The 23,914-nt window shown below is 39.4% G+C and overlaps 1 protein-coding gene across 3 annotated transcripts in view; it reads left to right on the forward strand.

Annotated features, from left to right (window-relative positions):
• Nucleotides 1–23,914, forward strand: part of JAZF1 (JAZF zinc finger 1) — a 349,506-nt gene that overhangs the window by 108,409 nt on the left and 217,183 nt on the right. Inside the window, exon 1 of one of the 3 annotated variants that reach the window (XM_065541016.2) lies at nt 15,800–15,874. The exons of the other annotated variants lie outside the window; for them this stretch is intronic. Coding sequence (XP_065397088.1) covers nt 15,871–15,874 — 4 coding nt within the window. The 5' untranslated portion in view covers nt 15,800–15,870. Of the gene's footprint in view, nt 1–15,799; nt 15,875–23,914 lie in introns of those variants that run through there. 3 annotated transcript variants of the gene reach the window in all.

Below are 23,914 nucleotides of genomic sequence, written 5' to 3' on the forward strand. Positions count from 1 at the left end.
ATCTTCTTGGAAGTTCTTCATTTTGGTAGATTTTAGAACGGAAGATGTGTTTGATTCAGACATGTCTCCCAGACTTCATACTATGATGTTAAACTTAACAACATCATAAATTTCTTCTTTAACATTTTCTGTCTTCTGACAAGAAGACAAAAGTTAAAATCAGCTCTTTGGTATCGTTAGTAGTTTCATTACATATTTTTGGAATGAGAAATGCCGAGAACTTGTTAAATATGGAATCACTTGGAACAGCACGATCTCTCCTGAACCCAAGCAGTAATAATGCAAATCGAAAGCAGCTTCCTCCTCCACAGATTTGCAGTTTTTCTGATCACAGATGTGTCCTTCCATGTTGCCTGTCTTTGTAAACCAAGCATATTTTTGTCATCACCTCCAAACCCTTTAATCAGCTGTAAGTGCCGTCACTGGATAGAAGGTCCGTCCTTGGGTCTGTATGTGGGTGGCAAATGGTAAGTGAAAGGTTTCACTGAAATCTTGGCAGATTAGGAGCTGGGTTAAAAATACTTTTATAGGACATACTAACTTTTGTGTATTAATATATTTATTGAAAAACCAAAATCTTTCCAAATGGTTCTATGAGGAAGGAGAGAAACGAGAGTTGAATTATAAAAGTTTGAAAGGAGGATTAAAGATTTTTTGAGGGCAGTTGAAGCAGGGTTTGCAGAAGAATTTGCATTTAGCCACCAAACTGTCGACGCCTGCTGGTGCTGGAGTTGACAGAGGTGTATCTGCTAAGGATATTGTATTAGGTGTTTGTCCTGGTGCATAAAAGCGGAGAAGAAATATGCTGTGATGAGCTCTTTTCATAACTTTATGAATGCAGGTCTTGCCTGTGATTTAGGACAGTCTCTGTTGGCGTCAAACCTCCCTGTGCACTGGTTTCTGGCTGCACATCGTTGGATCTTTGTATCACACCGCATTGCTTGCTGACCTGTAGTATTTTGCTACACACTGGGATTCTGGCTCTCCAGAGCCGATTCCGTTTTAGGCAGCTGCCTTCTCCATGTTGGAATACTCTGTTTATCTTGCCTTCACCTGGTAACCAGTTCTAGGTAAGATGCCTGCTGGTCATGGCCCTGTTCCCATGAAGGTATTCACAGCTTTCATTTCAGTCAATCAAATTTATTGAGTATCTGCTCTGGGTATGCAGTATGCAAGTGCTGGAAATAGAAAGATGAATAAACCACAGTCTGTGCCCTCGAGGAGCTCACGCTTTAATAGGGGATTTTGGGTGACCTTAATGCTTCAGGACTTAGTAAGAAATAAGCCCGAGTACTTGTGAAATGTTAGGCTTTGTTGATGATTGTCACTAAGAGAACTGGTACTGTTGCCTTCACACTCTGCCTCTGGCCCTCCGTGCTGTTCAAATGCCCGTCTTCCTGCTACCTCCTCTACCTTGGAACATTGCAAGGCTTGGAGGGAGCTTGTTCTAAAGTCAAAGAAGAGCTAGATGCTTTGTGAAACTTTCTTCAGACCAGCTGCCACTGACAGCCTGCCCGGAGCCGGACATGGGGCAGGATCATGCCGGGATTGCTGTGACTGGATGGTGGAAAATTTTGCAAAAACATCTGTTCTGTTTGGAGGGTCCAAATATTTTCAAAAACATTTGCTTAGCCAAAGCTCATATTTCACAAAACCTTTGCAAATATCTAGAAGCTTTTCTTCTTTTCCATGTGGACATGGAAGCAAAGGAGAGGAAAATGTGGCCACATGTATGTTTTCAACTTCTTATTTCCAAGTATTTGGCTATTTCAGGGATAGAAACCAATCAGATCACTTTCGTGAGGTATGCGGTGCCTCTAGACTGTTCTCTCTCTTTTGGATAGATACATGAAATCTCGAAGAAAGAAAATTTCTCTAAACACAGTGGGAGAGATTACAGTAATGCTATCAAGCTGTAGTTTTAATTGCTTGAAAATAAACGAAGAAAAAGGTTCACAGCTGTTTGAGAGTGAGGACCAATCATGGGCAGAGCAACAATAAAGCTCCCCTTTCCTGGGATGACTGCCAGGACTCAGCTCTCCACATCTGAAGATGTTTTACAAAGTGCAGTGTGCCGTGAGCAGGGAGAGAAAGGCATCCAGAGAAGGCGCGGGAGGACCTGAGTGAGGAGCCGGGCCCTGGCTTCATCCCATCTGTGGGCCTCAAGGTCAGGGGAGGAGGAGCTCATGGCCAGACAGACTGGGATGACAGGGACTTCTTAGGGGACAAGTATGAGTTTGTTCAAACTTGGGGGCATGAGTTTTTGAGAACGCTGCTCAACGCTCAGCATGGTGAATGCTACAGACCAAGCATGGAGCCGTACCCGGCACCTCCAGGAGAAAAAAGCACCCCAAACTGTAAAGCTAAAGGCCTCTGCACATGATTGCCTGTGAACCAGAGGTTTGGAGATAAGTTTTCTCCCCCTTTATGTCATTATGTATGTTCCAAGTTGGGCATGGAGAGCAGCTCTTCTGCCCTTTGAACCTGGTACAGACCCAGGAAACCTGGGCCTCTCCCTCAGTACCTCTCACTCCAGGTGCGTGGCTCAGGCTCGTGGAACAAATCAGCTAACTTTTCTTTTGTTTCTTAATGCTAGGGAGCAAGCAGGGAGCTAATGGCCAAAGGAAGTCGAGGCACTTGTCCTTAAGACTATCTTTAGTGAAGTGGAAGGTGTAGGATCTGCCATTTGTCATGTCACCTTAGAACAAGGAAAAATCCCCAGAGTACAAACATCCAATTGGCGTACCATACTCGATCTTCAGGTTAAAATATAATGCAGCTATGATGCATGAGTCTCATTGTGAAACAGCTGATTGGTGAGGAAGATCAGTTCTCACTAAATTGGAGAGATGAGGCCATGAGATGAAGAGGAAGCAGTGCTGAGCTGGGAGTCCAGATAGCTGGCTCTGTTCTCGGCTCTGCCACCAGTCACGGTGCTGGTTAAGTCACTGGGCTCTTCCATCCCCTCTGTGCCTTGTCAGTAGGCAGATTGGAGGATGTGTAAGTTCCTCCTGCGCTAAGATCCTTGTACTGAGGACCTGATTTCCAGAGCCCTGGGAACATCTTAGAAATGGAGTAAATTCCACGAGATTTTCCCAGGGGAGGCCTTGATCACATTTTGTAGAACATTCAGTCATGTATGGTTGCTATGATACCAGGCAGCATTTTGAAACCACACACAGGGATGAGTCTTTCAGTCAGTGGCCTAAACCATCTCCCTTTGCTGCAGAGCCAGCTTTTCTGCAATTCCAGGGGAAAGTATGGGCAATTGTTAATACCCCAAAGATTTTATATGATTTTAAAACAAAGTGGCCAACAGTGTCAACATTGTTTACCAGTGACTCGTGTGTTCTTTTTCTCTTTGTCCTCCTCCTTTTTTAAAAAAATAACATTTCCTTGGCCTGTTAATTTCTCTGTTCTGTGTTGCATGTATGGAAAAGTATCTCAAAACCTATGATGTAAACCTCTCGATTTGCTTTACTTTTCCTGCTCTTGAGGTTTTCATGTGGCCCTGATTAAAATTTTAATTTGTCAGTAGAGTCAAATCTCATTAGTGCCCTTCCAGCAATTGGGCACTGGAATCATTTGCAAGGTCTTCAGGGAAGTTTGCCTTTGCACAGTTTAGGAAAGATTCTGTTAATTAGGTGAATGGTATAATTGATATGACAAGAGGATTGTTTAACTTAAGGGAAGCAATTTATTATGCATGCATGAGAAGCTTCTAGGTATTTACTGACCAATTGCATGCCCATTACATATCCTTTTTGTATTTTAGAGATAATCATCTTATATTGTTTACCTCCTAGCCCAGTTTTTGGCACACTTGAAAGTACTACAAACTGTCTTAAATAAATAAATAAATAAATAAATAAATAAATAAATAAAAACTAGGCTGGGCACGGTGGCTTATGCCTGTAATCCCAGCACTTTGGGTGGGCGGATCATCTGAGGTCAGGAGTTTGAGACCAGCCTGGCTAACATAGTGAAACCCGTTTCTACTAAAAATATAAAAAATTAGCTGGGCATGTTGGCTTGCACCTGTAATCCCACTACTCCAGAGGCTGAGGGGGGAGGATCGCTTGAACCTGGGAGGTGGAGGTCTCAGTGAGCCGAGATCGTGCCATTGCACTCCAGCTTGGGCAACAGGAGCGAAACTCTGTCTCAAAAACAAACAAACAAACTACTTAGAAGCAGAAGGAGACGGGAAAGGACACTAGGCTGAGAGACTGAGGCTGAAGTCTGGGTTCTGTTCCTCGCCTCAGCACTGATTAGCAAGCGAGCGTAAGTCATTTATCCTATCTGTACAGTTTGAAGATTGGGTTGAGCACCTGCCCAAGTCCCCTTCCAACCTATTTTGACACTGAGATTTCACAAATTGAAACTAAATTGCCGTACTTGGTTCAAATAAATTATGTTTTTCTAAGTGGCCCAAATCTACCTTCTTCCTCATTTTTTCATTTTGTTAGCCTGGGCAGAAAACAAGAGAAAGTTTGCCCAACACTTTCTCCATCATTGGTTCTCCAGAGCTTTCCAGCAGCACAAGTCAGATTACCTAAGGCCTGGTGTAGCCTGGGCAGCACTGATGAGACTCTGGCTGAAGCCTTGGCATTGATTCTCACAGGCCTCTGGCTGTGCTCTGTGGTCACCTCTTTAGTTGCTGGATTGTAGGGGGGCCTAAAGTAGCCCCAAGGAGAGGGCAGGAGCAGCAAGGGGTTCCTTTGGGGATATGGGCACAACAGCATTTGTTAATGGAGAGATAAAGAGTCCACTGGTTTAACAACCAGAACAGTAGAACTCATCCCTGTTGATGTCTGAGTCATCATCTCTGGAATCTTCCCCCCTCACAACACTGATGGAGCAGGGAAACATGTTCACTGAGGATAATATTTACCTTAATTTAGGTTTTTCAAACCCAGCCTTTCCTAGTTCCATCTGCTGTGGACCTAGTAAATGACAAAGCTTCACTTAGTTATCTGGAGTGGACACAGACTCCAGCATTTTCTCCTAGAGTTTTTATCCAGGTGGTCTCACAACCATGGAGGGATGGCAGCAGCTTGTCAAAGATTTTCATATTCAAGGGTAGGCAGGTACAAAGGAGTTAACTTGTGGAAGCTTCATCTGGAATGGGGACCAGCCTTGTGCCGAGATGCTGTAGGTACCTGCTAGTTCTTCTTGGCTCTGGATGAGCAGAGGCTGTCTTTGGATGGATTTTGTAGGGTTTTTTGGATAGCTGTTCTTAAAAAGACCATTCATCTCCTCAGGAGTCATAAAATGGAATTACAAACTGATTTTCCAATTAGAGTTTTAAAACAACAGTAACAACAATCAAATCAACAGCAGCAGCCACCCTCTGGAAGGTGCCATTAGGTAGTAACCGTGAGCTTGAGGCAAGCACAGATACTTTTCCAAGCAGGGACCTTGTAGTACTCTGGTTGAGGATCATTATCTGGTTTGATGGTTCCTACCTTTTGTTGTTAATGCTTTCTCTCTTTGTTTCTTTTTTTTTTTTTTGAGATGAAGTCTTACTCTGTCACCCAGGCTGGAGTGCAGTGGTGCTATCTTGGCTCACTGCAAGCTCCGCCTCCTGGATTCAGGCAATTCTCCTGCCTCAGCCTCCCAAGTAGCTGGGATAACAGGCATGCGCCACCATGCCCTGCTAATGTTTTGTATTTTTAGTAGAGATGGGGGTTCACCATGCTGGCCAGGCTGGTCTTGAACTCCTGACCTTGTGATCCACCTGCCTCAGCCTCCCAAAGTGCTGGGAGTGCAGGTGTCAGCCACCGCGCCCAGCTTTGTTGTTGATGCTTTCTTTGCCACTTCCAACCCTGACCTGGCCTGTACCAGACTCTTTCCAGTGTTCTTTTAACAATCATCCAGCAGTTCTTAGAAATACCTCTGGTGAAGTTCCATAACCTTAGAGATTTGTTTCTGTAATTGTTCGAATTCAGTGCATCTAAGGTGTGTGTTAACAGTTCTGTAATGTGCTTAGCAAAGACTAAATCTGCCTGGGGTTGATTTCCTTAGCATTCCTAAATTCTTGGTTCTAGGTGGAATGAAAACAAAAAACAGAGATAGCACTAGTGAGTTCCTTGCTTACGTTAGTAGTCCTCTCGTGAACATTTAACTGCGCTCTTGGCAAGTTTTGCGATCCATCTGGTCCAGTATTTTGGTCACAAGTAAAAATTTGCTTGATGGAGCTCAGTGTACCACCCCCTGCTTTGTGTCAGGTCTAAAATGTACACTGTTTGGGAAAGGAAAAATAGCCCCGGGCTGTAATCGCTAACGCACAAATAAAACGCGTTGTAGTTTTATTTTCTCTGCCTTTTCCCATTTAAAAAGAAGGACAAATGTAGGACCCATATAACTGGCAATTTCCTAGGAAAGAAAAAGAAAAGGCATGAGGTGGTTGGGTGATTTTCTTTTTCTTTAGCTATCACATTAACCCTTGGTATTTTACTACCTAGATAACAAGATGCTAGGCAGGATGTAAAACATTTTTGGTAATTTTTTGAAATAGTTGCAAAATTTCTGGACCATCCTGCACTGACTTAACAGCACGTTAGGATGGAATAGTGACATTTATGGTCTGCTTGTTGGCAGGAGAAGGTCTGTGAAACATTGTGCAATAAACAAAGTGTGTTTCTTCCATTCCCTCACCTCGATGTCCTATTGTTCTCTTGAGGCACCTCCCCCCTTCTCTCACCCACTCCTCTACCCTACCCAGGTTTTCACTCTGCTTACATTTGTCAAGAACCCCAAACTGTGTCTCCTGGACCCACGTCTGGCTCCCTTCTGTCCTCTTCTATTTAAAACCTACCACCCCTGAATCTTATTCCCAAAAGATTCCTCATCAGTGCTCAGGGAGAAAGTCAGCTGACTGATTCTTTAGTCATTTTCACCAACACCACAATTAATATGTAGGTTATTGTCTGCCAGGATCTGGGACTATGGAGGTAAAGAGGACCCAGTCATTTCCCTAAAAGAACTTAACCTAAATGTGATTTGGATATGCTCCTTGAGTGAGTTTGGACTCAGGATCTGCAAGTGCCCTTCAAACTTTTAGATTCTTAGATCTAAAGTTATAATGAATAACCCTATAGAATGAATCTCTAATGGTGGAATTTAAGATATTCTGTTAGGCTGGTCAAGAAATTTTAAAGGCTAAGTGATCTAGTGCCTCTAAAATTGTACCCTTTTTATTCCACCTGCCCGTAAGATCATTAGCAGAGCATTTTTTAGAGGAAAACAAAAAACAAAAATCTTTGGTTCTCAAGTTCCTAATCTGTGAAAGAAGACTGAGTTAGATGATAATAAGATCGCTTTACGCTTTATCCCACATTCCTGATATTTTGTTTGGCAAACATGAAGTATGAGGAAGTTCTGTTTAACTACTTGAGTGTTGTTGAAAGTTTGCTTCCTCAACTCTCATTAATATTAGTTTAAAAATTTATAGAATTGTTTGTAGCCACATTTCAGAATGCATTGCTTAGTTTTTCAATTTAAAAACTAGTTCTTTGTTGAATGGGTGATAAATAGGACCACATTTCTTTTTGTTCTTTTCTATTTAATAATCAGTTTCCAGAAATCTTGCTTTCTGCTCTCATGTTGGAATAAAAATTGAAAAAGCTTTTGCTTATATAAGATTTTTACATAGTTTCCTTCTTTTAAATTTTATGTTGGTTTCCTGCTGGCTGGTTAAAGTAGAAAATGATGAGGTTTGAAATATGTTTCTATTTTGGGGGAAAATTAAAATTAAAAGAAAAAAATAAGTAAATATATAGCCAGACATTCTGGTCATTGAGGGTGTTAATTCCGTATCTTTGGTTTCCTTGATTTTGCCTACCTCAGTCATGTATATATTTTTTAATTATAATTTCCAGGATGTCCAATTTTTTTTAACTCTTGGCAGTTACCTATCACTATTAGACTGGTGTGACCTTTTAGAAGATTTTGGGAGGAGAAAAAATAGAGCATTTCTTGCAGTCATGTTAAAACTCTCTGCTTAGATATGATATGCAACTCATTAGATTTAAAATTCCATTTTGATAACTTTCACACTGTGGCTTTTCTTGAGCCCTCTCTCACATGTCAAAGAGATGCATATAGATTGGAAACTGTTTATTCAGGGAACCTCAAAGGGTACTATAAATATAGTTGTAAAATGTCAAGTTATTTGCATGCTGGTGAAATAGATGTCCTAAAAATTTTTGTAATCCCAGATATTTGCTTGTTTCCGTTACCAAGGAACACAGGAAGATACTACAAATAATGCGTGTCATTCTTTTCTTTCTGTTCTATTTTAGTATAGTTTTGTTTTATATTTTGATTTAATTTAGCTTTTACAATTAAGAGCCCAAGTTCAAATAGATGTGATATGAAACTATTCTTAAAGATACTTGATTTTTTTCCCCCTGAATTATATGGGTTATACTCTTAAGGAGTGTTTAACAATGTTGGTCATTATTACAAGGGTGATTTTTTGGAGGAAATTTTTTGTTATATCTTGCTATCAAGTCTCCCTGCCTTTCCTTCTCTTTTTTCACCTATGTTCTCGTTCTATTGCAGTTTGCAGAAGTGAGGATGCCTCATTCATCTTTTTAGATCACAGTTCCTAGTCTACAGTCTGTCCAGTACTGGGTACTAAAGGAAAGATAAATAAATGATCTATGTTTTTCAATGCACTTTTTAATATCTTAGTTTCAAATGTTACTCTGGAAGTAATTAGGATCTGTAAATTCTTGTTAAAATGTTTTAGAATAAGGTGTTGTGAAATCTATTTGCTATTTTTAAATTATAAACAAAAGTCCAGCCCTTTTCTGTGGAAGAGAGAAAGAACAGGGTGTAAAAAGAGGAAGAAATAATTAATTTGACTTTAAATCCTTTGGTAGGCAAGGTGCTGAGCTTGGAATTTTTTCATATGATATAAGCAAAGAATAAAATAAGCTTAGAAGATGTTTTCTTGCATCATTCAAAGTTTTTCAAAACATGTAGTTGGCCATCATTTCAGCTGACACGTACATGAAAAGACAGCATATTTTTAATGGATAAAGTAAGTGATGTATGATGAGGAAAGAGTACATGACTATGAATTCAGAAATGAGAATTAAACACTGTGTCAGTCTGGGTCGAACGAGGAGACAAAAACCACAAAGGAACTTAAAACAGGGGAAGTTTAGTGTAAGGAATTACTAAACTAAGATAGGAGAGTAACTATAAAGATTTAAAGAGAACTCAATAAGTGCCCTAAGGCTGGAGAAAAATATGCAAAGAAGGACACACTTGGAAGCCACTCCCCAAGGCTGGGTTCAGACTGTTTTGGGGAGGGTGTGGATGTAGCTCCCTGCCATGGCACGGAAGTTTGCTGGCTTTGGGGCACAGGCAACCTGACGCTGGTGGGGAGTTGGAGTATCGCAGTGGGCACAAGCTGCAGGCGCTGTGTGGGAGGCCTGTGGAAAGGTGGTTACTCAGCCTCAGGACAGGGCTGCGGAGTCGCTAAGGGACTGCATGCTCTGCACACAAGACCGGAGCAGAGATGTCCCTATATACATGCACTGCTGAAGGACAGTGAAGCAGCAGCAAGAAAATGTCAAAACACAGTACTCTGGAGCCACTACAGTGTCCCTGCGGCGCCCTCTACTGACAAGGCCTCACTCTGAGCTCACTCTAACTGACATTGAGCTCACTCAATGTTAGGCTTTGAGTCAAGAAGAATGCTTCGAGTCCAGTCCATTATCACAGAGCAGCTATTAAGGGGTGTATTTGGAGTTGAGCAGTGATCACCTGACAGCTGGCACAACCCCAAATCCCACATTCCAATTTAGCCAGAGACGTTTTGTTGTGATAATTTATAAACAAATCAACAGGAGCTCATTTCTCTTGCAGGGTTCACTCTCTACCTTATAACTGAAGTACTCAGTAAAAAATTGTGTGGTTTTGCTGGGTTTCCCCACTCCGTCCATCACCGTTAGGCCAGATCCTTCGTGTCCAATCATATTTCTGCATGGCTGTTCATTCATCAAACCTAAATATAAAAATAAAGTTTTTCATGGCCAAGCAAAAAAAAAAAAAAAAATGTGTTCATGATAATAAGATTGATTTTGATACTTTAAAAATGTTCGCATATTAAAATCAAGAAATACCCCCTTGTCTTACTAAAGCCAGCTCTTTCTGATTGTATGCATAGTATATGCCTTTTTATATTATTTGTATATAATATAAAAAAAATTGTATATAATTTGTAATATACTGGGTTTTCACCATTGTAAATACAGCCACTCTGGGCCTGAAAACTCTACTGGCTCTTTTTTGTGTAGCTCTATCTCATAAGGCTTAGTAAGAGCAAGGGATAATCACATTTAACAAAGCCATTTCTTTTTGCTATTAACATGCTCACCTTTACACTTGATGGCAACAGCCAAATCCCTCCATTAGGCATCATTAAAATTATTCTTTGGGTTATTTTGATTAATGCTTTTTAATTTCATTGTGCTCCCTCTTGGTCCTAAATTGTAAGAGCAGTTAAATAGGAGTGTTCAGTGGAGTGTGTCTGCCATTCATTGTTATGCATATATTTATGTGTTTTGTCTACTTTCTTAAATAGCAGCTTCATAAAAATGAGTGCATTGGCAGAAATGTTTATATAAAATTACATTTTGCAAAGCTTGATTTTACAACATGATAATACAAGAGAGAATGTTAAGGAAGTAGAAAGCAACATCTGCATTGTAAGATCTCATCATGGTACCACAATCTAACAGTGATAGTAGTAATAATAATGCCTTTTTTTCTTTTGAGTGCTATGGCCAGCCATGTTCTAAGTAGTTTACTGCACTAATTCATTTGATCCTTACAAAAACCCATGTATGAGGCAAGTACTATTCTTATTCCCATTTTAGAAGTAGAAATATTAAAGCAGAGTTTAAATAACTTCCCAAGGCTGCCTGGCTAATCAGTACTGTGCAGAAGTTTGAGCCCAGGCAGTCTGGTTTCAAAGCTCTCATTCTGAACCACTGTAAATCATACTGCCTGCAGGATCAGTGGAACAGATTTTTTTCAATTGTACTGCCAATCTGACAAGACAGGAAGAAATACTCAGATGCTAAATACCAAGTGAAATTTGGAAACCCAGAGAGAGCTCTGGAGGCTGACTTTCACCCTGAACTTGCTCTTAGGTTTTTACAACCTCCAGAGCCACAGAAGGAAAACTCTAGGCCCACCCAAGTTGAACTGTATAATTAGCAAAGGCTCCTCCCACCATGGAACTGGTACCTCTAAGCTGTATTCTCTTGGTAATGGCAAGCCAGAAAAAAACCTGAGACTCCTCCAAGGAAAATTTTCTGTCTTGAACCTTAGAGCTATGTGGAGGAGCAAAAAATAAATCTCCTCAGAAAATTTGTAACCACAGAGCAACTTGTGGATTTACAGCTGAAATTCACACTAGCTGAATGGTCAGAAAAACATTCAGCTTAGAATCTAATTAAAATGGTACCAGGTTGGTAGTCGCTCTTGTTACCTAGCAGAAGCAAATGCAGATTCTTTGTGAAGGAATTTTCTTTATTTGACCATAAAGAACCCTTACAGAATTCCTGAAATACATTAGCTCCCATTCAAAAATCTCAAAACACACACAAAAAATAAATCATTGTGAAAAAGAGTCAGCAGAATCAACCTGCAAAGACTTCAGATACTGAATTTATCAGACATAATACATAAAATAAGTATGTTTACTACATTTACAAAAATGGAAGAGAAGATTAAAAATATGTGTAAGGAGCAAGAGTATTGAAATAGCAAAGAATTTGAAAATTAGGCAGATGCAACATATATTAACTAAAATATAGAAATTTCAATTAAAAGCTTGATAGGTAATCAATGACAGATTAGATAGAATCAAATAAAGAATTAATAAGCTAGAAGATAAAATTGAATAAAGTATTTAGAATGCAGTAGATACAAAGATGAAAAATATAGAAGAGGGCTAAACGACAACAAGAAGAGTGAATTTCCAGAAGTGATTAAAGATACCAACACATTAAACAAGATTAAATTTTTAAGAGATCCGTATGCCTAGATATGGCATAGTAAAATAGCAGAGCACCATCACAAAGAAAATCCTTAAGCAGCCACAGAGAAAAGACATGTAGCTTTCAAAGGAGCGGTTCAACTAACTATAGTGATGACAGGGCAGAAAATAGTGGGACAGTGTCTTCAGAATACAGAGAGAAAATTAGCCTGTAATTGTTTGCTCAGCCAAATCTGTCTTTCAAAAATGAGGATAAGATAAAGCAATTTTCAGACCAAGGAAAGAGGAGTAACATATTCTCATGAAAGGAGATTCTAAAATATGTACTTTGAGAAGAAGGTAAGAGATCATGAATAAAATGATTAGAGTTAAAAGAAGGAATGAAATGGTAAATATGTGGGTAAATTTGAATCAACAGTAACTTTCTTGTGAGCTTAGAAAACCAAAATATGTGTCGTTTATAGCATGTCAGTCAGGACGTGATTACATATAACGTATTATTTGGGAGGAAGGTAAATTGGCAATGTTTAGGTTTTGATACATTATATATAATTTTGGTATTTTCAGAATAACCACTAAATTATATTAAATATAACTGGACAAATTATTCCAGTTAAGAGACAAAGATTATCAGTCTGGATTTTTAAAAAATGTTGGCAGCATGCTGCTTCCAAGAATCGTCTTCACAACACATAAAGAAAAGATGAAATGAAAAGTATGTAAAGTTATATGCCAGGCAGAGTCCTACAAAAAGAAACCTAGTATATTACTAATGAAATTTAAGCAAAAATATTATTAATGATAAAGAAGGTCCTAGCAGGTTCCATTTACCGGAAACATAAAACAATTCTAAACGTTTATATACTTATTATGTTACTACTATGACCCAAAATATGTAAAATCAAAATTATTGAAATCACAAGGAAAAATAAAACAGTCTTGTTATCATGGGGCAGATTTTAATCTCTTTCTCACTCTGTCTAATTGGTTTATCAAGCAGGCAAAAAAGTAACAGTGTTAAGCTTGATGTGAAAGACATATAAAGAACGCTGCATCCAACATTTGAAGTGGGAGAGCATTTTAAGGGCACGTAAAATACTTAAGAAAATTGACTGCAATGAAAATATTTAAGACAATTGCACTATAAACTCAGTAACAAAAACTAGAAGAAAACCCGTATGTTTGGAAATTATGAAGCATGCATGCAAATAAATCACAGGACAAAGCAGACATTATGGGAAACATAAAATATTTAGAAATAATAATGAAAATACATAGAATCTATGTTAAAACTTATGGGATATAGCTGAATAGTACTTAGAAATGTATTGAAGAAAGGCTGAACATTAATGAGATGAAAGCATCTGTGCTATTCTGTTCCCTGATCAAGTTGGTTAAACTAGGAACTGTTTCCCAGAATCTCCTTCCTTGTATGGGAAGTCCAAAAGAGGAACTTGTAGGAGACTGGGGGGTAGAATTAGTGAAGCAGTGGCCTTCATTCTCCAGAGTACTTCAGGGTGAGATGAGCTGATGAACAGAAATAGAGGCAGGTGCAGGCAGGTTCTGGCTTGTCCTCATTTTTGTCCTCTCTGTATCTAGCTCTTCTTCCCTCTGACTGGCCACCCCAGGTTCTTTCCTGTGGACCCACAAAAAGTGAGCTTTCCTTAGACCTCTCTGTGCATCCCCCACTTTGTAGGTCCACTTTGGTGTTATATGAGCCTGGCTTCTGAGTTCCCTGCATACAAACTCTGACTGGTCCTCCTGCTCCTGCGCTTCAGAAGGAGTCGCTGGTGTCCCCATCAGGATCAGCACCACCACCTTCACTTCCCCAGCCCCTCCCACAGTAGCAGGGTCTAATTGCTGTAAGCATTCCTCCTGTCACATCACTGGTGATGGTTCTGCATCCCTGACTAGTACAGCATCCAGCCTCAGTTAGAAAAAATAACCACCTAATAACCCCTCAGAAAATGGAAGGATATAATGAAAGAGGAACTAGAATTAAGGGGAAAATTTTTTTTACATTAGACAGGATCAAGAAAGCCAAAAGTTTGTTCTTTGAAAAGATGAATAGAGTTGACAGACCTCTGCCAAGACTGATCAAGGAAAATGAAAAGAGAAAAGCCATAAACAAATGATGTTAGTAACCACAGTTAGGGCAGAGATTTAAATCTAATAAAAGAATATTTTGAACAGATTTGGGGCCAATACATTTTAAATCTTAGACACAATGGGAAAATTCCTAACTTATTAAAACTGACTCAAAGGCTACAAAGACCTAAGTAGCTTATAACCATTAAAAATAGGAGTAAAAAATCCCATAGGTTGGGTGATGGGTCATGAAAATTCATTATAGCATTCTCTTTACTTCCGTGTATGGTTGAAAAATCTCTGTAACAAAAAGTTAAAAATTAAAACAAAATCTTTTCATAGAGAAAACACCAGGCCCAGATGTTTTTATCATATAAGATGATCAAGGATTAAATGAAATAATACGTATAAAGTACTTAGAGAGTACTTGGCACAATATTAAGTGGTCAGTAGATCTTAGCTATTATCACTCTTAACATTCCTTGGGCTTGTTTGCAGGGTCTCTCTTCAACCTATACTGAGGTACAAAAGTAGAGTTTAAAATAAATAATCTCTGAAAACCTCATACAGGTAGACACAGAGGTTAAGGTCATAAAAACATTTTTTATGTGCTTTTACAATAATCAGGCTGAAATCTTCCTTATGCTACCAGTTCATTTATTTAGCAAATTGTTTACTAAGGTGTGGGTTAAAGGTAAGATTCAGCCTAGCCCCTAGCAGGTAAACCCTCTTTAATGTGCAACAATTTCTGAACTTCATTGATGAGGGTCACAGCATGATGGAGAGCTAGGAACTTGCTTTAATCTTACTTTCTATTATGGAGGAATTCAGAAAAATAGCCAAAGTAGTGTTATTGTTCATGTGTTCCAGAATAAATGTATAGAATTAACATTTTAACATGCTCTAGAATAGCAGCTCAAAATCTTATCCCCTAAAGACACAAAACATTATGATATATATGTATTCATAAAGGAGAGTACAGGCAGCCCCCAACTTAAGAGATGGGTGGGTTCTGGAATGTCGTTGTACCTTAGTTCTTGAGTCATGGAGGCGAGGAACTACCGACTTGGGAAAGGGTTTCAGGAGCAGGGAACAGGAGGGTGCATCAGGAATTGTTAGCATAAAGAAGACAAAGAGAAGGGTAGTATGCAGCCACAGTGGTGATTGCAAAAGCGGCCTGAGCCCCAGCTGAGCATAAAGCCAGATAGCTCTCCTGATGTCATGAGCTGTGTTTGCTTTTAGTTTAATCTACTAGTTTAGCACTTGTGACATGGTGGACATGATTCTTGAGGAGGAAAAGGTTTATGATGATTTCTTCTGTGAAATTTCATGCTCACATTCAGATAATATATTCAGTCCAGCCTCAACAATTTCTTTCTTATTTTTTTTTTGTGTGTGTAGTTGTTGAAATAGTTCAAGGAATGAAGCTGCCACGTGGTGTTGCCCTTTGAGTCTTGTAGTTAATTTTTATATGGTAAAGACTTGCGCTCCCAGGAGTCCCATCTGACATGAGGCTGTTCTCTCCTGTCATGTACATGTGGTGTGAACTGCCTGCTTTTACTAATTAACTTTCTTCCTTTTATTAATTAGTGTTCATTTATGCTTTAGTTTATTGCATGCTCCGGGTTTTTTTTTTTTAGAGATATTCTCTAAATCATATTCCCCCACCCCTTTATTATCTACTCTTCAGTCACTCACTAGATATTTATGGAGCCCCTGCACTGTGAAGACCTGAGCTGGGTGCTTCAGAGGACACTGTGATGGGTAAGACACTGTCTCGGTTCACAAAGAATGGAAAGCAGAAAGAGAGAACAGGCTACTGTGTAGTGTAGTATCAGAGAGAAGATAAGCACCATAGTACAATGTTTTCTGAGAATTCAAAGGAAGAGGAGGTTGAATCCTGACTACCCTGAGCTGTGAGGCCTTAAACAAGTTACTTAACTTCGCTGAGCTTCAATTTCCCCATCTGGAATATGGGGCTTATATTATACATATTGCTTTGGTGTTTTCAGGAATAGAAATGATCTGTATAAAGCACAGTGTGTGGGAAACAGGCTGTCCTTCAGGAAAGCTATTATCATCAAATCAGCAAATAATCATTGTGCACCTACTATGTGCCAGCCACTCTTCCAAGCCCAAGAGATACACTGGTGAATACAACAAAGAGCCTTGTCTTCGTGAAGCTTACATTGTATGTAGTAAATGATATTAAAACATTATTATCAAATCCATAATAAATGAAGATCTCTTGCTGTTACTATTAGAGTATCCATTTGGAGGAAGCTGGAAAGATACACATACATATGTTTAACAGTGGAAGATGGAAATTTGGGGATGGGTGGAGGTAGAGGAGAGGAAATCACACACACCAAAGTGCGGGCTGGGAGATCTTCATAGGACGGGCTCAAGGAAGGCTGTTGAGGGGTGTTTTGGGCCAGGGCATGTGGCTAACCCTGGAGTGGGGAGTGAGTGCCAGGCCAGGGAGTTTATAGACAGTGATAAACCATGGAGAGCCATTTTTAACCTGGAATATGACTTGATCAGAGTGGAACTTTAGGAATTTTGATGTGTTAGTGATGCAAAAAGGGGATGGAAGGGAGAGAGACTAGACCAGAAGTTGGAGAGATCAGGTCATTGCAAAATTTAGTTTAAAAAAAGAAAAAAACCTGAAAGGAATGAATTGGAGCCATATTCTGTCATTTAGTAAGTCTATATTGGGAACTTTCAAATTTAATTTTTCAAAGTCTTATTAACATGCGGTACATGAACTTTAAGTGTACATGACTGATTTTTAACAATTGCATATTTCATCTATAGCCCTGGTAAACACCATCCAGATCTAGATAGAGCACACTGCCAGCACCTATATTGAGGACTTTTACCTCAAAATGCAATGTGAGCGCCATGCATTGTAGCTTGTTTTAGGGAGGGATGGTGTGGATAAGTCTATGAGGTAAATCCTACCTAGCGCCAGCCGTCTTTTCAGCTCTCCGGTCCATCTCCCTCCCCTTCCTTCCTGAGCAGCCAGTTGCTACATTAACCAGACAGCAGGAAGAAAGGCAGACTGTGTCTACCAGCGTCTGCACCTCTTCCTGCGTTAACTTTTTAAGTGGGATACACGAGGCACATTTACCCTAATGGCCTCGAGCATGAGAGAATCACATATTATACCAGGCTCTGGGTTTCCTAAAGGGAAATGGCAGAAATATTTACAAGTAGCTTTAGTGTGGCCAGAACATACCCAAACAGACCGCAAATAGAGATCCTGTCAGCAAGTGTTCAAGGGGAGGCTTCACTGGGTCTAGGGGCATGACTAGGGAGCAAGGGCCCTAGAGTCAGTGCTTTTTGCCATTCTCCCTCTCAAAAGAAATTGTATGGTGTTCTCTTCATATATAGGAGAGGACCCATTTTCGTTCCAGTGCTGGTGACTGCCCTGCCATACTCTAGTTGGATATTCGTGCATCAGTTGTTATAAAGGACAACTGGGATTGGTTAAATTAAAAAGGGTAGATTCTTTTCAAGTTGTGTCTCTTCAACTTCTGTAACTACTATGGGGTCAGTTTTATGCTAGAGCAAATAAGAGAGCCATCCATTTAATAGATAAATGGTACTGATTGAGCAAGAATGATGACTGAAAGTAGTGCTTTGTATATTTAAGTAGATGCAGGATTATATGCTCTGTGGAAAGCAGAATTTGAAGGTTTTATTCTACATCACTGATTGGTTCGAGGCACATTTACTTTTCAAAATGAAGATGGGAAGTGTATACTTGGGGAGGTATATATGCAAAGTGAGAAATAGACAAGGATTCCTATCCTAATTGAAGAAACTGAATTTTAATCCTGGAAGAAGCATGAAGACTAATGGCTTTCCTTTTTTCCTTTTCTTTTGGCTTTATTCAACAGTTTTTTAAAAAGATGGATGCAGAGCTGCTCGGGGCGTGGGGTGGGGTGGGAAAGGTGAGGATGGAAGGGTTCTGTGAGGCCCTCTAGCATCTTCTCAGTATGAGTGGATTCAGCCAGTGTCTTCTTAGCCCCTTCCAGTTCTTTCCATACCTTTCCACTCCTTTGCTCAAAAGCCAAGTGCTGGTGTTATGAAATTTAAGAAAAGCTATTTCATTTCAAACTCTTATTGGTTGAAATCTCTCATTGGGATCACAACATATTTTGGTTCTTTGGGATACTTTTTGCCATTAATAAGAGGTATGAAAATACTGTTTTATCTATTGTTTTCTTTTGCTATATAGTAGAATCAATTTCTTCAATTGTTTCCTGAATACACTCCTGTAAAAGATTTCTTCCTCATATCTGTGTAATTGTCATAGAGTTGACAAGGATGCAGAAAAATTGGAATGGTTATGCATTGTTTATAGGAATAAAAAACAGTACAGCCATTATGGAAAACAGTTCCTCAAAACAGAAACAAAACATTATAGAAAACACGTTCCTCAAAAAACCGAAAATAGAATTACTGTGTGATTCACCAAACCCACTTCTGAGTATATATCCAAAATAATTCAAAGCAGGGTCTAAAAGGGATATTTGCACACCCATATTCTTTATACCATTATTTACAATAGCCAAGGAGTGCAAGCAACCCAAGTATCCATCAGCAGATGAGTGGATTGAGAAAGTGTGGTGTGTAATTACAGTGGAATATCATGCAGATGTAATGAAGGAAATCCTATCACATGTTACCGTATGGCTAACCCTCAAGGACATCATGCTAGGCAAAATAAGTCTCAAAAGGACAAGTACTGTGAGTCAAAGCATATGACGTATCAAAATCATAGCAACAAAGTAGAAAAGCAGTTGTCAAAGCCTAGGGTAGGGGAAATTAGTATTTAATGGTATAGAGTTTCCATTTTGCAAGATGGAAAATTCTAGAGATCTGTTGTACAACGATATGAAAATACGTAACACTGCTGAACTATATACTTAGAAGTGGTTAAGATGGTAAAATTTAATATTGTATTTTTTACCACAATTAAAAAAGTCAGTATCCATACTTGTTGCTGTTTGTTTGCGTGAAAATGATTCCTCATCTTTGTGAATGTCCTATATTCTAACACTAGGATTCTTAGCTTGATTTTTGCCAGTTTTATTTTTACATCCTAATTGATCAGCATATCAAGTAATCACAAGTAACACAAAGATACAAGTTGCTTTGCTCTGCTTAAGAAACTGAAGTGATTGGAGGTGTTTGTTTGTTTGTTTAATTTGTTGAATACTTCTGCAACTCCTGTTGTGCCAGATGGCTTCATCTTTTTTATACATGGCTGGAGAAGCCACTTGTAGGTGAGGTCTTGAGTGTAGATTATCTGCTTCGCACTGAGGTAAAATGACGGGTCAATAGGGATTGCTTTCTTTTACAAGTTTTTATAGTAGATTTTTACACCTGCATATCAATTATCAAATTAGTCAACTGACTCCAGAAACTCAAATAAAATGCACGTGAAGGAGAGACAAAAAGGTATGTCATTTTCTTGGTGCTATTCAACTTCTTAAGAGCAGAAGCACCCATTTTTTAATATGAGCAGTTTACAGCTACTCATGGTTAAATGGTTTATAGGATTCTTTGTAACAAAAGGTGGTCTAATTACCAAGGAGAAGAGAATAATATGCCCAGGTTATTTACAATGTGTGACTTACTTAAATTATGATCCTGTTAACTATACAAAAATGACAGAAAGCAGAAACATCAGAGCAAATTAAACATTTTGGCTTTTCATTAATGATCTTGAATATAGGAGGTGTGCACAAGGTTAATTTTTTTTTTTCCTTTAAACATCACATGAGGCCTGCCCTCAGAGTGAACCTGCAGTTTCAGATTCTATGCATTGGCTTCTAAACAGAAAAAAATGACAGTGTTTTTTCTTTTCCACTAGGCCACACTAGAATGTTTAGTTTGTCAGTAAATCACTTTGTAAGGTTTCTAATGCCCGTCTAAATCAATTTAAGTTGTGATTTCTTTCCTTGTGATTCTGTTTTCTGAGTTACTAGTTGAGTTTAATTGTTCTTATTTGCAGGCTTTAAATATTGATGAACTGTGTTATTTATAGCACTGTTTGGTGGCACTGACCTTTGTAGGCAGTTTGCATATGAACCTCAGGACTTTTTTTTAGTGGGGAAGTGGGATGGGTGAGGCTTGTTGGGGAGACGCCTTGGTTATAAGTGAAATAGATGAGTATGCAAAAGGAGCTGGAAAAATTAGGTTTCAAGAGCCAGTTTGCAGGAGACAATGCAGAACTTCACTAGATTAAAGCTATTATTTATTATAAGAATATTATACTCACAGCTGGACACGGTGGCTCACGCCTGTAATCCCAGCACTTTGGGAGGCCGAGTGGGCAGATCACGAGGTCAAGAGATTGAGACCATCCTGTCCAACATGGTAAAACCCCGTCTCTACTAAAAATACAAAAAAATTAGTCAGGCGTGGTGGTGTGCCCCTGTAATCCCAGGTACTCGGGAAGCGGAGACAGGAGAATCACGTGAACCCAGGAGGTGGAGGCAGTGAGCCGAGATCGCACCACTGCACTCCAGCCTGGCAACAGAGCAAGACTCCATCTCAAAAACAAACAAACAAACAAAAAAACAGAATATGATACTCACTTAAAATGTAACAATAGTTTCTTTATTAAAAAACAGTTATAGTGGTAGACTTTATTTATTTTATTTATTTATTTATTTATTTTTTTGAGATGGAGTCTTGCACTGTCGCCTGGGCTGGAGTGCAATGGTGTGATCTCGGCTCACTACAACTTCCACCTCCCGGGTTCATGCGATTCTCCTGTCTCAGCCTCCCAAGTAGCTGGGATTACAGGTGCACACCACCACACCTGGCTAATTTTTTGCATTTTTAATAGAGACAGGATTTCATTATGCGGCCAGGCTGGTCTTGAACTGCTGACCTTGTGATCCGTCCACCTCAGCCTCCCAAAGTGCTGGGATTACAGGTATGAGCCACCATGCCTGGCCATAGTAGACTTTAATATGCCTTTAGCAGAAATTGACAGAATCAGTAACAAGAGAAAGCATATGTAAAATATTAATAACTCGATCAACAACCATGACTTAATGAGAGTATTTGGAATTCTTTTTTTAATCCAACAATGAGAGAATGTATATTCTTTTGAAGTACTTAGTGACACTTACAAAAACTGACAGAGACTAAGCCACAAAGAAAATCTCTATACATTTCAAACATTGGACACCGTGCATAGTCTAAATTCTCCAAACAAAATACAGTAAGAGTAGATTTTAGCCTTCCCAAATCTAACAACATGGAGATTTGAAAATACTATTCTTTATAACTGTTATTGTTGTGGAATACAATTCATATAAGATAAAATAGACCCTATTAAAGTGTACAATTCAGGGGTTTTCAGTCTGTTCACAGAGTTGTGCAGCCATCAGCACCGTCTAATTTCAGGACATTTTCATCACCCCCAAAAGGAACTCTGTGCCCATCAGCAGTCACTTCCCATTCACTTCTTTCACCAACCCTGGTAACCACTAGCTTATGTTCTGTCTCTTACGGATTTGCCTTGTGACATAATAAATATAAATATATTGATTTCTGCCCCTGATGCCTGGCACAGAGCTCCTAAAACCCTTGCAATTTTCTGAGCAATAGGGGTGCTAAGTTTATCTTTAATTCTAATATTTGGTCTTTGATCCTGGTTCCTGACACAGAGCTCCCCCATCTCCATTCCTGAGTAACAGGACTATTTGTTGTTCTAATGAGGCGACTCTTGGTGGGTTCCTGAATGGGGATGGCCACCAGAAAGACCAAGCCATGGTTAGAAGGTTGGAGCTTTCAGCCCCACCTGCCAGTCTTAGGGAGGGGAGAGGAGCTGGAGATTAAGTTCATAATCAATCATGCCGACGTGATGAAGCCTCCATAAAAATTCCTAAAGCATGGGGCTCTGAGAGCTTCTGGGTTGGTGAACATGGAAAGGTGCTGGGATGGTGGTGTGCTTGGAGAGGGCATGGAAGTTCTGTGCCTCTTTCCCATAGCTTGTCCAATGCCTCACTTCCATTCCATTCCACTCACATGGCTGTTCCTGAGTTGTATCCTTTATAGTTAATGGGTAAATGTAAGTGAAGTGTTTCCTCTAGTTCTGTCAACCATCCTAGCAAATAATTGAACCTGAAGAGAGCTTTCTATTTACCAGAACTTCCTATTTATAGCCAGTTGTTCAGAAGTACAAGTAGCTACCTGGGCTTTCAATTGGCATCTGAAATAGGGACATTCTTGTAGGACTGAGCCCTTTACCTGTGGGAACTGATACTAACTCTGATTAGTGTCATAATTGAATCGAAAATATTGTAGGACACCAGCTGGTGTTCACCAAGGATTGGAGAATTGCTTGGTGTAAGGGAAAAAAACCCACACATCTGGTGTCAGAAGTGAAGTATTGGAAGTAGTAGAATAGAAAGAAAGGGTTTCTGGCTGGGTGTGGTGGCTCACGCCTGTAATCCTAGCACTTTGGGAGCCGAGGTGGATGGATTACCTGTGGTTGGGAGTTCAAAACCAGCCTGGGCAGCATGGTGAAACCCTGTCTCTACTAAAAATACAAAAAATTAGCCGGGTGTGGTGGCGGGTGCCTGTAATCCCAGCTACTCTGGAGACTAAGGCAGGAGAATCGCTTGAACCCGGGAGGCGGAGGTTGCGGTGAGCCGACATCACGCCACTGCACTCCAGCCTGGGCTGCAGAGTGAGAATCTGTCAGAGAGAGAGAGAGAGATTCTTCGTGCCTCTTCTGGACGCTTCATATAAATAGAAACATGCAGTATATGGCCTTTGGTGTCTGGCTTCTTTTCCTTAACATGTTTTCAGGAGTCATCAATGCTGCAGCATGTGTCAATACTGCCTTCCTTTTTATGGCTCAGTAATACTCCGTTGTATGGTTATACTACATTTTGTTTATCCATTCATCCACTGATGGACATTTGGGATGATTCTACCTTTTGGCTATTATGGATAATGCTGCTATGAACATTCATTTACAAGTCTTTGTGTGAGCATTTTTTATAACTCTTCAGTGAAAGAAGAAATCATAATGAAAATGACAAACTATTTAGAAGTTAATAGGAATGAGAGTACTTCACATAAGAAACCAGAAGTCTGGCCAAAGCAGTTCTCAGAGAACAAATTATAGTCTTAAAGCCATTTATAAGAAAATTAGACAAGCTTTTTGCCAGCATCCCTTGCCTAAAAAAGAAAAGAAACTTAGAAGTGCTGAAAATAAATGGACTAAATATTCAAATCAATATTTGAGAAAAAGAACAACTATTTTAATAAAGCAAAAAGTCAAATATCGTAAGTAATAAGTCCAGAAATTATAGAAAACAAGATTAAAGACAAAAACCTAATGGATTTGATAAAATAAAACTCATCTCTTTGGAAATGTTGATAAAATAGGAACACCTGGAAAGCTTACTTGAGGGTTAGAGGGAGATAGAACCAAAGGTTTATAAAATTTTTCTATGTATCAGTCTTTTAGAAATGAACTTGGAAATTACCAAAAATGACTCAAAAAGGAACATATGAATAGAAAGGAACCACAGAAGAAAATTAGTCTTTCATCTCTCTGTCCATCCATGCATCCATGGAGGGTCCATTCATTCTAACCAACCATCTAATTCTTTCTGAAAAGTAGCCAGATCTCCTTCCTCCTAAATGATACTAGGGACAGATTTGATTATTTTACTGGTAATTTGTACACCTCCAAAGCATAGAGAAAGATAGAACATATCCAGGCTTATTCTACAGACTGATTTAACTCTTGTTACCTAA

Source organism: Macaca fascicularis, chromosome 3 (genome assembly GCF_037993035.2).
Source record: "Macaca fascicularis isolate 582-1 chromosome 3, T2T-MFA8v1.1".
Taxonomy (NCBI): domain Eukaryota; kingdom Metazoa; phylum Chordata; class Mammalia; order Primates; family Cercopithecidae; genus Macaca; species Macaca fascicularis.